Source organism: Carcharodon carcharias, chromosome 8 (assembly GCF_017639515.1).
Source record: "Carcharodon carcharias isolate sCarCar2 chromosome 8, sCarCar2.pri, whole genome shotgun sequence".
Lineage (NCBI taxonomy): Eukaryota > Metazoa > Chordata > Chondrichthyes > Lamniformes > Lamnidae > Carcharodon > Carcharodon carcharias.
In genome coordinates this window covers 57195660-57211996 of record NC_054474.1, presented here as the reverse complement: position 1 = coordinate 57211996, position 16337 = coordinate 57195660, and the positions used below count along the sequence as shown (strand labels likewise).

General features: G+C 41.0%; 1 protein-coding gene across 3 annotated transcripts in view; it reads right to left on the bottom strand.

Moving 5' to 3' along the window:
* Positions 1-16337, bottom strand: part of pdlim7 (PDZ and LIM domain 7) — a 144468-nt gene that overhangs the window by 13829 nt on the left and 114302 nt on the right. For all 3 annotated transcript variants that reach the window (XM_041193130.1, XM_041193128.1, XM_041193129.1), the window contains exons 5-6: positions 12966-13045; positions 420-663 (exon numbers count right to left, since the gene is read on the bottom strand). In XM_041193130.1, the coding sequence (XP_041049064.1) occupies positions 420-663; positions 12966-13045 (324 nt within the window). The remainder of the gene's footprint in view (positions 1-419; positions 664-12965; positions 13046-16337) is intronic.

Genomic DNA, 16337 nt, shown 5'->3' with positions numbered 1-16337 from the left:
GCACTGCTGAATTCAAAAGGAGAGAAAAGAGAGGGAGGAAAGAGGAAAAGGAGAAAGGAGGTAGGGAGAAACAGAGAGAGAGAGAGAAAGGGGCAGGGGGAAGGAGGATCAGATAATTCACAGAGAAAAGCAAAGCATTAAAAAGAAAGCAGCAAGGAAAGAAAAAAGGATTGGAAAACACAAACAGGAGAGAGGAGATACACAAGAACAGCAACACAAAGACAGAGTCATCATATTTATTGATTCACCATTGCAACCTCACAGAAGGCTACCTAGTGGAGTGAAATAACTGACATCTCACAATTGATAATTAGGAATATACATTCATTGTAAATGTATATTTATTATGGCAAAGTAATCCTTTACATAACCCATGTGCAAAGCATGAACAATTACTTTTATCTGCATTCCTTACTCACTTGATAACCTTGTTACAGTGGGCACACACTGGAGTTCTGTTAGTCCCATCAGGTGCTTGCTGTGCTGCCTGGACAATAGAGTTTCGATTTTGCTGAGGGGTTGGCTGAGCAGGTTGAGTGAATTTAGTCATTATTGTTGTAGTTTTGTCTGGTGCATACTTCTCCGCAAAGGAATTGTCAACCACCCAAGGTGGTCTGCAAATTGGAGCAGAAGGACCTGGAGGAGCTCTTGGGACATCTTCCACTGAAAAAATAATGTAATAATTTCATGAATTAGATGATATTTTGCCTGTAGTTTTCAAGTTGTACCTTCTTATGACATTGCATTAGCGATGTGTGCATGATGTTCAAATTCAATTGTTCATTACCTTATCCATACCTGGTCTAAGCTACAATTAGTTAACCAATATCTCAACAAAATAAATCATCATTCATTTACTATTTGAGAGGTTGATGCAACAAGCTTGTCTTCAGGACGGCACTAAGAGCAATGACTTGTCAACCATTCACACCATACAAGGGGTCTCCCATTTCAAGAGTGTGTAACATCCATAATTCCTTTAACTCATAGCAATTAAAGACCTTGAATGTTTTAAGCTATGATTAATCTGCCTCTTTCAATAATTAAGTCAAGTCCAGACAGGGCATCAATGTTCCTCAGGTACTGGATCCTTACTGTGTCTGAAAGGTCACCAGTGGGATGAGGTTTCATGCAGGGTTTTAAACATTTTAATAAAGTTATTATATAAATTATGAACATATCCCATCTCATGTGACTGCAGCCATGAGTGAGAGTTCCAAAAGGCTGTACTGCCTACCTGGTGCCAGGTAGACATACCTCAATATGGCTGGAAAGAAATGTGGAAGGTGGGAGAGGGATAAAATACAGTTGTCATGATTCATGTCAGGGCCAATGACAGAGAAGGAAAGGGAGAAAGTTCTACTGGAGGGATTACCAAGATTTAAAAGCTAAATTAAAAAGTAACACCTGAAGGATAATAATCTCTTACTTCAGCAATATGTTCATTGGCATTTGGGAACAAACAAATTGAAGGGTGAACACATGGCTAAGGGAGAGGTGTGGGAAAGGGAAGCTCAATTTCATTGGCCAGATTTATGAACAGCAGGTGAAGGGGAGACTAAAATAACTAAACAACAGCAGGACTGACAAATCAAAAAAAATGTTAAGTTAAATGGTGGGAATAAAACAGCATTAAGGAAAAAGAACAGGTTCAAGTCTCCTGTCAAATGAGAGTTTATACACCAAAGCACAGAGTACATGAAATAAATGGAATGAATTAGAGGATCAAATAAGGGATAGTGGGTATAGCATGGTGGTTATTACTAAGACATGAGTGCAAGCTGGTCATGGTTGGAAGTTATATACTTCAGGTTAAATGGTCTATCAAAAGAATAGAGTAAGGAAAGGGAACAGGAGTAGCCTTATGAATTGAAAATACTACTGCAACGTTAGTAAGAGTAGTATGGGAAGGGGAAGAAAGAATCCAACCATCTCCCCTTTACCTTCAATGGCATTACCATCGCTGAATCCCCCTCTATCAACATCTTGGGGGTTGCCATTGACATGAAACTGAACTGGACTAGCCAAACAAGCACTGTGGCTACAAGAGCAAATTAGAGGCTAGGAATCCTGTGGTGAGTAACTCACCTCCTGACTGCCCAAAGCCTGTCCACCATCTATAAGGCATAAGAGTCAAGAGTGCACTGGAAAACTTTCCACTTGCCTGGAAAGATGCAGCTCCAACAACACTTAAAAAGCTTTACACCATCTAGGACAAAGCAACCTGTTTGTTTGTCACCCCATCCACCGCCTTCAACACTCCCTCCACAACTGATGCACAGGGACAGCAATGTGTACCATCTAGAAAATACACTGCAGCAACTCACCCAGGCTCCTTTGTCAGTGCCTTCCAAACCCACAACCTCTACCACCTAGAAGGACAAGGGCAGCAGACACATGGGAACACCACTACCTGTAAGTTCCCCTCCAAGCCACGTGCCATCCTGACTTGGAACCATATTGCTGTTCCTTCACTGTCATTGGGTCAAAATCCTGGAACTCCCTCCCTAACAGCACTGTGGGTATACCAATACCATATGGACTGCAGTGGTTCAAGAAGGCGGCTCATCACCAAATTCTCAATGGCAATTAGGAATGGGCAATAAATGCTGACCTAGCCAATGACGCCCGTGAAAGAATGTGTTTAAAAAATTAAGAGCTATGTAGAAAAGCAAAACACCACAGCTGCCCTAAATCGGAAATAAAAACACAAAATGCTGACAATACTCAGCACACTGAGAAAACACTCAAACTGTGATTCAGGATTTCATTGCAGGCAAGTGAGAGGTTATCCATTTTGGAGCAAAAGGAAAAAGGATACACCAGAGAGAAACAGATTAACATTACAGTTCAATGACCAGTCATGAAAAAGATCACAGACAACAGGGCAGAGCATTCAGCAGGCTGCCTCCACCTCCACTGTGGATGCACCAAGGCATAGTGGTAGGGTTAGGAAGATTAAGAAATATTAGGAGCACAATAGTGGTATGGCTGTTTACCACACACATATACTTTCCACCAATGCAAATAGAATTGCACCCATTCCACATCTCCTCGTGTGTATGCCTCCTCTGTATGCTGAGTTGTGTTGTGCATGATCAGGTGTCACATAATGTTCCCTCCACCTTCTTATCACAGATTTTGCATCATGTGTCTCTGGTTGACATTATGTGCAGCCATCTCATCACAGTGTGTGTCCCTTCTCCATTCATTCCTGACAGCCATTCATTCCTCACCCTCAGTGTAAAGTGTGCTTGAACCAGGCATCTTGGTGATATGCTTTGCAGGTTCGAGTGACGTTTCATTCTTGGCTGAGACCTTGACTCGTCTTCATTGTGGAAAAGTGAAGGCATAGTGTAAAAGGAGAGATGTAGATGCACATGGAGGAGGGTAATTTTTCCTTGAACTCCATGCTTTCTGTCATCCGTGAGGGTTGCAATCTATAAGCTCATAATCAGAGGTCGTGTGCACTCCTGCTAGCCTTGCACATTGTCGACTCCAAGAGTGTACATCTGCTAAGTTGACCAATAAGTGTGCACACTTTCCCTCCTCAGTATGCTCTGTCCCTTGTAGGCACAATTTTGTCCTGGTGCTCAAAGCTACAGCTTTAACCTTTTTGCAGCTTGGAATTGTCTGCGAAGGCTATTATCAAAAAGAAGGGATGCAGCGCTGGCCCATTCATTCTGGTTAGCCTCCCCTCCCCTAAACACTCACCGAGCTCAGTGATGCTGCATCCATATGGATGTGTGTTGCTGTCAATGGAACCTTTGAGCATGGTCTTGATGCTCATATGTTAGCTTAACGGGAAGATAATGCTCAGGGCAGAAATGGGCTAAGAGCCAGGATGTAATGCAGCTGATTATCAACAAAGAGAATCCTTGAGGCCTCCATGGTGTGTCTGTATTTTCGGGGTCACAAGGGCCAGGGCTGACCGTGATGGGGAACTGATGATGTCAAATAGGAGGCTTTGTCATGTCTGTCAGGCAAATGTGTGAAGATGGTCATCATGAGGTAATCTATGTCCTTTGAAAGGTCAGTCTAACTGGAACTCCGCATCCCTAACTGAGAGTGGAGAGTCTTAATATAATGGGGATTAAGGTAACATTGAGGGCTGAGTGCTTGAACAAACATTAACACCCATTGAACGTCCTCGCCTGCCTTGGCCCAAATCTGGCCTGGCAGCATCACCTTTGAAATGACACATATGGTGTTTTTCCGTTGCTGGAGATGGATCTCCTTGAGGTACTTTGTCAGGCTGAAGGTATACTGCCAGGATTCCGCTGAGGACTGCAGTGCAATGTCTGCCTCTTGTCGGCTGTTTTAGTGACTGAGATGCTGATGAGATGCTTGAAGAGGCAGCACCTTCTGTCATTAATGCCGGAATGACCTCCTGCAGTTGGTTCCTTATCTCAGCAAGGACACAAGACCCCCAAGGCTTCATCATCTTCAAAGGATGAGGAAATAGTGAGCAGAATGTGCAAATACTCAACCACCAAAGGAAGAGGATGGCTGAGAAGACTAGACATGCAGGTGCTGATGTGGGCCCATCATGGAGGGCACTGGTCTGACAGGATAAACACTGCTAAGCAAAAGCTGCGGATGCTGGAAATCCAAAACAAAATTAAAAATACCTGGAAAAACTCAGCAGGTCTGGCAGCATCTGAGAGGAACACAGTTAATGTTTCGAGTCCGTATGACTCTTCAACAGAACTAAGTAAAAATAGCTGGTTTCATCATCCTCCTGGATTCTGGTGGCTATTAGCGCCTCACGTGAACACCTGCCTCACCTGACCCATGTTATGGCTTCTTCCTTTGCAGGCTCGGCTTCCTAGGCCTCATCAGTCTTAAGGTCCTTCTCATCTGAGGAGGTGTGCAGCTCTTCCACCTCCACATCAGGCAATTCCTCCCCCCTTTGCAGTGCCAGGTGGCTCAGGGCACAGCAAACCACGATGATCCAAGAGACCCTCTGGGACTGCATTGGAGTGCTCCATTGAGGCATCAGAATTGCATCTTCAGGATGTCAATGATCTGCTTTACCAATGTCCGTGTGGTGGAAATCGTTGTACTTTCCCTCGGCTGGAGTTTGTGGCAGTCAGATGGGCATCATCGGTCATGTCCTTTGCAGGTAGCCTTGGTCACTGGGGAGCCAATCCTGGATGTTGTGTGGTCTTTGAAGATGTCTGGGATCTGCAATCTACTCAAGGTGTAGGAGTTGTGGCAGCTTCCCAGATATCTCACACAAACTTGCAAGATGTGTTTCTGGTGGACACAGACCAGCTGTACATTGTGTGCACGGAAGCCTTGGCTGTTGAGGGATTGCATTGCCTGTTGCCAGTGATCTGTTAAAGCCATATGAGTGTAGTCAATGGTACCTGTGGGAACCAAGAAATAGCAGCAAAGCCAGTGCTCTGGCTGCCTGGCTAGCTCGATCTCTAGGGAAGTGCACGTAATTGTGGGCTTTGGCAAAGAAGGCGTCTGTCACCACCTGTACGCACTTGTGGGTGAAAGCTTGAGAGATCCCACGAAGGTCCCCAGTGCAGCCCTGGAAAGGACATCCTTTCATGAAGTAATTAAAACCAGCGGTGACTTTCAGAGCCACTGGTAAAGGATGTCCTCCCAGTCCCCACAGCGTCAACTCATGGAGAACGTGGCAAACGTCAGCTACCAGATCCCTGGACATGCGGAGGCGTTGACGACACTGTTTCTCACTCATCTGCAGAAAACACACGTCTCTTGTACACCCTTGATCTTGAGAGGAGCCTACGCACAGTATTTCTGTACGCCTTATCCTCTGGGTTCAGAGGGGGCTCTGTTGCTCCTTGCTCATCAGGGTGAAATGCCTCCCTTTGGCAAGTCTGGGGCCATTGTAGCACTCTTCTCCACCTTTCCTCCTGCCTGCATGCGATGATGCAGGCAACATTAAATACACCCTCCATAGATTCTCTTTCTGTCGCTGACTCATCAGTAACTGTGGGTGCAAGGCATGGTTAGAGTCTGCACACCCATTAGTCAGTACAGTCTTGGCCATGGCAATGACTGCTCTCAGTTTCACAGTATGCTCCCCTGTCACTCACCCCAGGCCCCATTTCAATAGACCTACTGCTGGGAGATAGATTTGGCCAGATGCTTGATGTGCTACATTTATTTGAGGTGATAAGTTACTCATTCAGTGGACTCTTTGACTACATCCTTTGGAACACACATGAGGGCACATGCTCTGTGATGGGATGAGGTTCTTTTTGGGGGCCTGGGAGTTCCTATCTCTGAAGCTGGCAGCTGCAGGGTTCTGAGGTGGGGCTTCTAAGAGGCTTCTCCTGTTTGTCCAGGTGCCCTCTTTTATTGGCGTCATTATCACACTTTAGGAATTACCACAATTGGTGCAATGGCTCACTGCAGGGAGATCAATGATTGGAACACATCGAAATTAATCTCACATGAAAGCACTATTACATTGAAGGCTACAGATTGGCTCTACTTAGTTATTGAGATGCCCCTAACATATCTCAGCTATGTTCATTCCTCATGTGTTAATACAGATTCTATACGGGCACACCTTTAATCGATCCCCCCCAGTGCAATGACCTAATCCTCCCAGACACCCTAACAGCCTCCCCTTTCACTTTCTGCTGCGCCATTGCTTGAGGCTCCAAGATGGTGGTCCTCAGGTTTTATTATCAGACCAGCTTCGAGCCTCCCTGCATGGCCGTGGAAATCTGTCCGATCACCCTGGAGCAGCATAACGTTTAGGTTTCCCTCCCTCCTATTAATCTCAGTCTTCCCCTTGATTCCATTGTAACTGTGGTTGATATCCCTATGTTACTCCCAAATCGTTTGAGGTGGATGTGCCTATGTCCAATGTAGACCTTACCCCTCCCCATCTTGAGGCCTACTGTACCATCTCACATAGGGGCCTCCCCCCATGAGACAATTGAGTGCCCACCCCTATACTACCTGTTCACGATCTACAGGCTGCAGATGCCTTCCCTGACCTTAACTGTACAATCTGCAGCCGAGTACTATTGCAGAAAGCCCCCGGGCCGCCATTCATGAGGTGATGACCATTTTGCTGAGCACGACTGACAGGCCCTCCCCCTCCCTGGACTGGGACAAGGACAGTCTTTGGAAGCTCACCAATATAAGCTGACGCGCTTCTTCACTCTGAACACTCCCAATCTGGCACCGACTCACTTATATTCTGCTGTAAGAGACTCTCTCCCAATTCTGGCCCTGCGGACGCTTCCCACCTCCCTCCCCGCCGTCATGCATCGGAGTGCCTCCTTTCCCTGTCTGCCCCCTCAAACCGCAGTCATGTGTCTGAGTACAACGTTCCTCAGCCTCCCCATCTCCCCTCCCCTACACCAGTCAAGCCCTTGCCCTCCAGCCCCTTCCCTTGCCTGTCTTGTCTTCCCCCTCCAGTCATGCCCTTGCCCTGCAGCACATTACAATGCACCCCCACCTTACTGCCGTCTGGTACGTAATGTCTTGCCTCTGTAACCCCCCCCTTGAAAGCGAAGTGGAGCTGCCTATGTAGCCGGTGCAGAGTCCAAGGTGCCACGAATGCTGCACAATACAAGGTAGACGAACGAACCTCGTAGTCATGAGTGAAGTGCAGGTCGTGGGTGTGAATCACAATGCTCTAATTAGATGCCAATGTGGTCTTTTGATCCCGTATGGCGGCATGATTCCAATGAGCTGTTTTGATAATAAGCATTCATGCTTTTCTAATGTATTTAAATAGCATTCCTGACATGGCATGTCGGGAGGGCAGGGGCGGATAAATTGCAACCTATTTTTACACTAATGGGAAACTGACTTTTTCGTTCCCACGATATTTTTGCCACCCACCATTATGGCCACCATAGGTGGGACCAGAAAATCCTGGCCCATATCTGAAGTATGTGCTGTTCTGGGTATCACATCTTAGAAAGGATACGCATTGTCCTTGGAATGAGTACAGTGCACATTCACCAGAATGTTACCAGAGGTCTAGAGGTTAAATTATGACAAGAGATTGCACAAACTAGGCTTGTATTCCCTGGAATATAGAAGCTAAGAGTGATTTGTTTGAGGATTTTAGGATTCTGAAAGGAATTGATCAGGTATGTGCAAAGAAACTTTGACCACTGGTGGGCACATCTCAGACAAGGGGACATATAGTTTAAGGTCACTCAGGAGAGAAATTAGAAAACAGAAGGATGATGGAAGTGTGGAACTCTCTCCCACAAAAAGCAATGTTCGCTCAATTAGTAATTTTAAATCTGAGATCAATTAATTTTAGTTATTCAAATGCATTAAGGTGTATGGAGCCAAAGCAGGAGGATAGAGTTAAGATACAGATCAGTGATGATTTCATTGGATGTGGGCGGAACAGATTTGAGATGCTGAATGGCCTATTTCTGTCCCTATATTCATCTACACTGCTGCTGCAAAGCAACTTAAGTCAAAATTTGCTGGATGACAAGAACTAGCAGTTTTAAAATGTTAACCACTGGGGGATACTTTAATTCAATTTCTGTGATGATTGAAATGTTTCAATTAAGAGTAACATCCTTCTTCATAAAAGGTGAGCTCTAGAGCACCTATAGGTGGATGGGAATGTGGAAATCAAAACACAAGAAGATCAGCCATTATCATATTGAATGATGGAGCAAGATCGAGGGGCTGAATGGTCTATTCCTGTTCCTATTTCTTATGTCCTTATGTTCTCATCCTATATGTGCTTCAAGAGAAATGGTTGCAACTTAAACAGCCCAATTGTAACTTAAACAGCCCAATGGCAACATATTGCAGTGGTTTACTTCTGTTTTATCACATTCTGAACTTTGGATTACTAATTTACATCAACCACATATAAATTTTCATGGTGATGACTGACAGAAGACTACTTGCGAAGCTGCTCATCACCCTACAGGAAAATAGTGTCTTTTGGAAGAAATGTTTTAAATTCTTGTAAAACGATTTTCTTTTGTTTAAGTATTGCACTTCAAGTTTTTCAAGACCTCACTGCTTCTCTGTGTTACTCCATTTGTAAATAAAGCTTATTTTTAGCCTGTACATATTGATCCATGTGGGTTTTTCATTTATTGGAGAAGACTGGAGAACTTGGTATGTAACCTAGCTGATCACTGGTGAACGGGATTATAATAACGTAATTGTTGGTCCTAGATGCAGTCTGCCTGAAGTATCAAGTACAGGGGCACAGATTTCCATATGCTGTAGTTTTGGCTTACTTACTGAAATATTTGAGCTAAATATTAGGGTCCCTTCGCTTTACATAGTAAAGGTTAAGAACCAGTTTCACTAACAAATTTAATGTTTCAGATTTACTTGACATATTATAACAGTGCTTCTCAGCTGATCAACTTGAAAGAGGCACTGAGGTGCTCAATTCAAATATGAGCGTGCTGTGTGTTTGCAAAATTCTGCCCCATGAGAAGTAACCTAGAAAACTTTTGAAGTTGATGAGGGAATAACTAATAAGGCAACTGCATGAAAATTATTATATTCATAGCTTTATTAGCATAGCTCTGTATTATTTATATTTTAACTATACCACAAGCTGATAAATTTTGAAAGTGAAAAATATATAACTCCTAGTATTCACTTATTTACTAACTGTTTTAATCAAACTATTTGGCTTTCAAGCCTAAAATTAAGATCTAGCATCACCCTCAAAGGCAAAGAGGATTTCATGGTGATAGAAGACAAAAATAAATCTACAAAAATCTTAGTTCCCATGATATTTATTTAAAATATTAGGACAAGTGGAAAAATTCTTAAAGATGTAAGCCATGGGAGGGGATTGGCTATAAGAGTTACTTGAAACACAGAAACAAAAAAAAGAGCAAAGGGATCATTTAAAGTAATAACCCCATTGTATTGTACTCAAGTGTTGGGAGGAAGCCCTTATCTTAACAAGGACATTGATGAGCTTTGAAAAAGAAACACAAATGATTCCAGATAAGGACTTAACATATGAAGACAGAAACTCAAAACACAAAACTTATTTCATTGGAAAGGTCCACCAGTGCAAAATAGCGATTTTGTATACTTCTGTCACCACTCCCTTTATTATTCATTAGATAGCACATTGATATAGCTACATCTTATCTCATAACAACTTCACATCCCAATGCACATCCACAGTAATACTTTTTTTGTAGTCATATACAAACACAATGTTTACGTGAAAGGAATATGAAATCTGGAATCACTAATCAAAATCCAATATTCTGAAAGGTAAGCAAACTTATTCAAACACTTGAAACACTAGGCCAGTATTGAGTTTTTTTAGCTCAATACCCCCACCTCTCTGTCCCCCAAAGGTTTAGATTTTCAGGTATAACAACAGCCTAGAACATATAATTTATCGGCATGATTCTATGCCATTTAAATGCCTACATTAATGGTTGATTCCAAAACTGTCCAACATTTGTGATAGTAAGCAACTTAGTTAGAAAGGGGATTTCCATAGTAAGAAAGGATAAACTTTCCCATTCTGAACTTGGCCTTCTGCACTGTACTAATGGAGCTCAATGCAAATTTGAGAAAAAACACCCTTATCTTTCGGTTAGGCACTTTACGCTGAATAGTGTTATGATGTGGTAGGTGGTAATTACCAGGCTGACCATCCCAAAGGTAAACTTGGTCAAGCTATCACAACAATTTGCAATTTGTATTTTTATTATGAAAAGGTATGTGTACTGAAGTCAGAAGTAAAGATTACAATACCACTTTTGGAGATTTTAAATATTAACTTAAACATTTATTAACAAAAGAAATGAAAACTTAAACACAGACGATTACAGTTACACAGTTAAATTTAGCCTGACAACATTTCCCAAAAGATTTCTGCTTAGCTAGACTCACCCTTTTCCAGGCAACAGTGCCTACAGATGGTTAATCTATAAAACATCCAACAATATTACTGCAAGGCACCCACTGATATTATAGGCAAGATCTCTCAGAGATTCTTTTTCCTCTAATTTGACAATGGAAATCCAAGGCTTGTAACAAAACCTTGCTTTCTATCGCAACCAGACACTTCTCTGGGGTGGCTAGAGGCTGTTTCCTTCACAGATCTGTCTTCACACAGCACACTCTGGCCACCTCCATACAGCTTTCAAATCTTTCCTTAAATGTGTTTTTTCTCTTTCATTTTTAAGCCCATTGTTTTAAACTTTCTTTGGAAGTTTCCTTTCCCAGATTATAAAAATATTTAGTGTTGTCTTTAGGGCCATCACTTTCAGGACAAATAAACTTAATAACTTTGCTTTATTCATTTATGATCTTTGTCAGTTGTAAAACTTCTTTTACCCTCTCTTTGAAATTCAACAGCTAAAAGTTCAACTCATTCATCTCCTAATGCAAATTCCTATTCATGTTGCATTTACAGGCATCCCATCTCAGCTTGTCCATTTCCACTTCAAAATACCTGCTTTTACACCTAACCCTTTGACGATTTAACCCTAGCAGTCTGAATATCTTGTTTAATTAAACTAGTCACACACAAATATAAACACAGCCCCCACAAGCCTGCTTCACAGTATCCTGCAGTAAAATTGAAAAAAGTGATATTTTCTTTACAACATCAACTTCAACAATTTCAGATCGCAACCATTGTTCCCATCAGCAAATGCTGATAATTATTCTGCTATTGCCATTTCAACTCCACTAGATCTACCTTTTGTTTCTTTGCATTTCTCATTCATTCTACATCCTGCCACTAAACAACTAAAACGGAAATCAGAAAATTAACTCCCACTTGGCTGCTGGCATAATTGTTGTTTCACCACTCGCTTAGGTCATCACTGTGTGCCCCCAAACCTCAATTACTGCTCCCCCACTGCTCTCCACACGGTTCCCCTGCCTTCAGCCACTTTTGCTTGCCCCTCACCCCCGCTGCCCCCTGCCACTTTCACTTGCCCCTCACCACCACTGCTCTTCTCGCTCCCTACATGGCTCTCCTCGCACTCCTGCCCCCTGCCACTTTCACTTGCCCCTCACCCCAATGCTCTCCTCACTTACCTCCCAGCGTTACCTTCACTTCCACCTTTTCACTCTCCGTTGTCCATTCCAGCAGCAACCCAGCTGTTAAGGCAACACTGATCTGGGACAGTGCCTGCACTGGGAAACTCCCCCTGTAGGATTACCCAAGTTAACTTGGAGTTGCAGAGTTTGATGTAGCCTAATGCCTAGGAAGTCACTGGCCAGAATTTTACGGCCCCGTCACAGCGGGAATGGGGCCGTTAACGTGACGAGCCATTCCAAACTCCATTGAATTTGGCAGGACTGTAAATTCCCGCTAGCATAAATTTCCACCCACTGTCCATTACATCACAGACCCTGACACAGCATCTGTACATGTGCAGGAAGAGCTCCCTCTAGTGTAGCAGCACAAATAAATGCAGCCTCTCTCATTCCCACTCTCTTTTGCTGGCACAATTGTCCCTTTTGTTATTTAGTCTCTCCTACCTTCCACACTACAGAGACCTTCAATTTTTTAAAAAAAAACTCTCCTCCCTGTCTCTGCATTTCTTCAATCTATTACATCTCTAACTTTTTTCTTGCTCTGGTGAAAGGTCCTCAACCTGAAATGTTAACTCTGATTAGCTCTCCATAGATGCTGCCAGACCTGTTGAAAATTGGCAGAATTTTCTGTTTTATTTAATCTCTTTAGCGTCATTCCATCTGCATGAAAGTTTAACAAGACCAGGTTTGACACTGGAACAAACACTAACGCAATAGATTGGCAAATACCTATTTTCTTTACCAAAGAAACCAATATTTGGCTTAATCTTAATAATGCTTCATGGTGATGAACAGTTTTAAAAAATTAAACCTGACTAGTTGCAATATATTTTGATTTTAGTATCAATTTGGGAAAATTATAGAATTGAATTGGAACTAATTAAAGGTAGTCAGAGAATGAATAAGCAATTTAAAAGCTCAAAGGTCAGGATTACCTGGATCTTCATAGGTCTTAGAGGTGGGCTCAAGAGCAGAAGCTAGGTCAAAAGATCTCCCTGCAGCACCTGTTTCAGGGCTAAAATAGCAAAAAAACAAAACACAATGTTTATCACTCAATACTGAAATCGCTGATTATTTTGGCCAAAGAATATAGACACACAAACTTTAAGATCTAAGACAAAATAGCACCTACGTAGCAGCAGCAAATTTCCTCAGAGATGAATATGATCATGTAGTAAGTTTCCGAACAACTAATATTATACTATCAATTAAGATGCACATGCATCAGTAAAACAGTGGATTACTGTGGTAGAGCTAAGTTGTATAATCTTAACAAATTTACACAATGTAAAAAAAAATGGCAGTGCTGGATAAATGGGAACTTCCTCTACTTAGCAAGATAATAGCATTCAATTTGTCTCCAATCTGAGTTATGCTCTCTGGGAAAAACATAAAAATATTAAGTGAGTGCATGAGCAAATAGGAGAATAATAGAAGATAAATATAATATAAATACAACAGAAAAATGAATCGACAGCAATTACATAAACAAAAAACAGAGAAAGCAAAGGGAAAAAGCTGAGCAAGGAGCAAGTAAAATAAAAAAAAGGAAGATGGCGTGTGAAACAGAGAAAGAGAAAGGGACAGCCTTAGCTCATAAAAAAAATAGCAGGAGCATGCAATAGAGAATGGGAGAACGAGCAAAGTTGAGAGCAAGTTATACAAATGTATTTAAAATGTAGCCTAGACCATAAAGTAGCAATACTAGTTACAAAGAGTAAAGCAGTTATAAAGAAAACTACAATGATATTTCAGATGTTTGAATTTTCCCCATAAAATCATATGCAATTATTACATATTTGATTGTTGACTCATTTACTTCTTATTTAATATATATTAAAATAATACACATTTTGTTCTATTTATATTTCCAATGTTTGAATAAATTGCTAACAGGTTGATTTGACATGAATTCTTTACCTCAATTACAGCAGGAGCAAGGAAAAATAAACCATTAAGAGGGCCAGGGTTAAAAAACAAATTCTTAAGAGTTTTAATGAAAGAAGAGCAGGTTCAAAAACATTGAAGATAAAGCAACCTGAAAAGAAAAAAGGCCCAAAAGCTAAAATTGTCAGGCAGAAAAGAGCTAAAATGCAATAAAATTAACTATTCATATTACAAAAAACACACACAAATCCAGCAATATGATTTTTCGGCTAATTTTGTTTGCTCATCTCTTGAAGGCACAATCTCATACTAGGGTTGCAGATGAGGATTGCCAGCAGGGATGCAGTGGTAAACAGCCATCACAAAAAGAAATTCTCATTAATCCTCTCTGTCCACAAACCCAGACAATGGAAATAAACAGTGGCACCTCTCTTATCAATCTGCCTGAAAAGAGCTGATTTAGCACAAACCGTTAACACATCTGTAACCACTCTTGTATGCAAATATCACACTGGGCAGCACATTTATCCAGAGTCACTGGGAGATTGAAAATGAAAATTTCTATGTAATGTATCATCTGCAATCCATGGTTTAAATAAAACCAAATAAAGTTTACACCAATACATGATCAATGGTAGTGACCTCACGTACTCTCCTAGCATTAAAATACAAACTACACCCCTTTCCATCTCCACACTCTTTCTCACCCCTCCCACCCCCCCAAAAATACATAAATTATCCAGATCTTGTGATAATGGAGCAGAGGATGATATCAAAAGAACTACAGCAAACAATAATATGCACAGAGTGCACAGTGGCCAAATAAATCTGCAGATGGACAGTAAGCATTTTCTTGATTTAGCAACTACAGCAGACACAGCTCTATCTTTGTGTTCCCCTAAGTTCTCTTGCCAATGATGCATCCAAGTACCATCTGTCTTCTATATTCAGCAAATATAATTCAGTCCCATTTCCTGACATTAATGAGGTAGAATTTCCTGTAGCAGAAAATTTACACCTGTTTGTATGCAGGATTTGCCAATGTCAATTTACACTAAAATTTCCTGTGTGCTTTATTAGGCTATGCCAAGCATTAAAAAGTGATTTAAATGTAATTTTGGAAATGCCCTCTGTTTCCATAATATGTTGTTGCAACATTGTTCAACTCTCATTGAAATCTGATTTTGGAAGTACTTAGCTCATTAATAAATAATGTTATGTCATGGAATAATACATAAATGGTTAATCAAGTTTGAACCATGTAAAACTTTAGAGTTTACACAGGTATTTGGAGATTTTTGATTTGTTAAATGTGCACTAATGTATTAAGAAATGTAAAAGTGTATCTTGTGTTTACCTTTGTTCTACCTCATCCTAATTAAGTTGTTGGTATTGTAATTAAAATGCCAGACATGTCAACACACTAGCGTATCAAAGTCTTCAATTCCTATTTCAAATTAACAGTTACTAATCTCCTCTCAGGAGCAATGTCCTAATGAAAAGTATGACGTAATATTAACTTAATTCAATAGTCACAAGAAAATATATAGTTATTATTAAACTGTTTCTATTCTGAATGATAAATTATATGCCCTGCTTGTAATCTAAAATGGTTTTATATAACACTAACCTCCATAAATTTCACTTCTCAAATATTAAATGCTGTAACTATATTTTGTAGTTGCATACACAACTCCAAACTAAACATGTGCCAAAAATCATTTGGTAAAAATAAAAGCAAAGTTGCCAACTTTCTACAAAGGTATTTGGGTTAAATTAAATGAATTTGGATTTTTAAAAAAATATATACATTTATGTTTAATCTTTAGATGTATGCCTAATTTGTTACAATTGTATTTTGTTTGAGTCAATATCTACCTCGACGTATATTTTTCTCCATGATCTTTATGCTGGAATCCAGATAATTAATTTCAGATTTTGTTGTCTTTGACTGACTTGACTTTGCATTCTTAATGGAAGTGTTGATCTGATAAACTACTTGGCAACTGCATCTACCATCTCCCGAATAAAATGCTAGTCTCATTAATAATGATTGGGAAGCTACCGGATTGTCATAAAAACTCATATGGTTCATTAATGCCCTTCAGGGGAGACATTGGTGTAGTGGCAATGTCACTGCGCTAGTAATCCAGAGGCCCAAGCTAATGCTCTGGGGACACTAGCTCAAATCCGACCACAGCAGCTGGTGGAATTTAAGTTCAATTAATACATTTGGAATTGAAAACTAATCCCAGTAATGGTGACCCTGAAATTACCATCGATTGTCATAAAGATCCATCTGGTTCACTAATGATGGTAATGGCCAGGGAAGGAAAGCAGTTGCCTTTAACTGGTCTGGTCTACAGGTGGCTCTAGATCCACAACAATGCGGTTGTCTCTTAACTGCCTCGAGCAAGCCA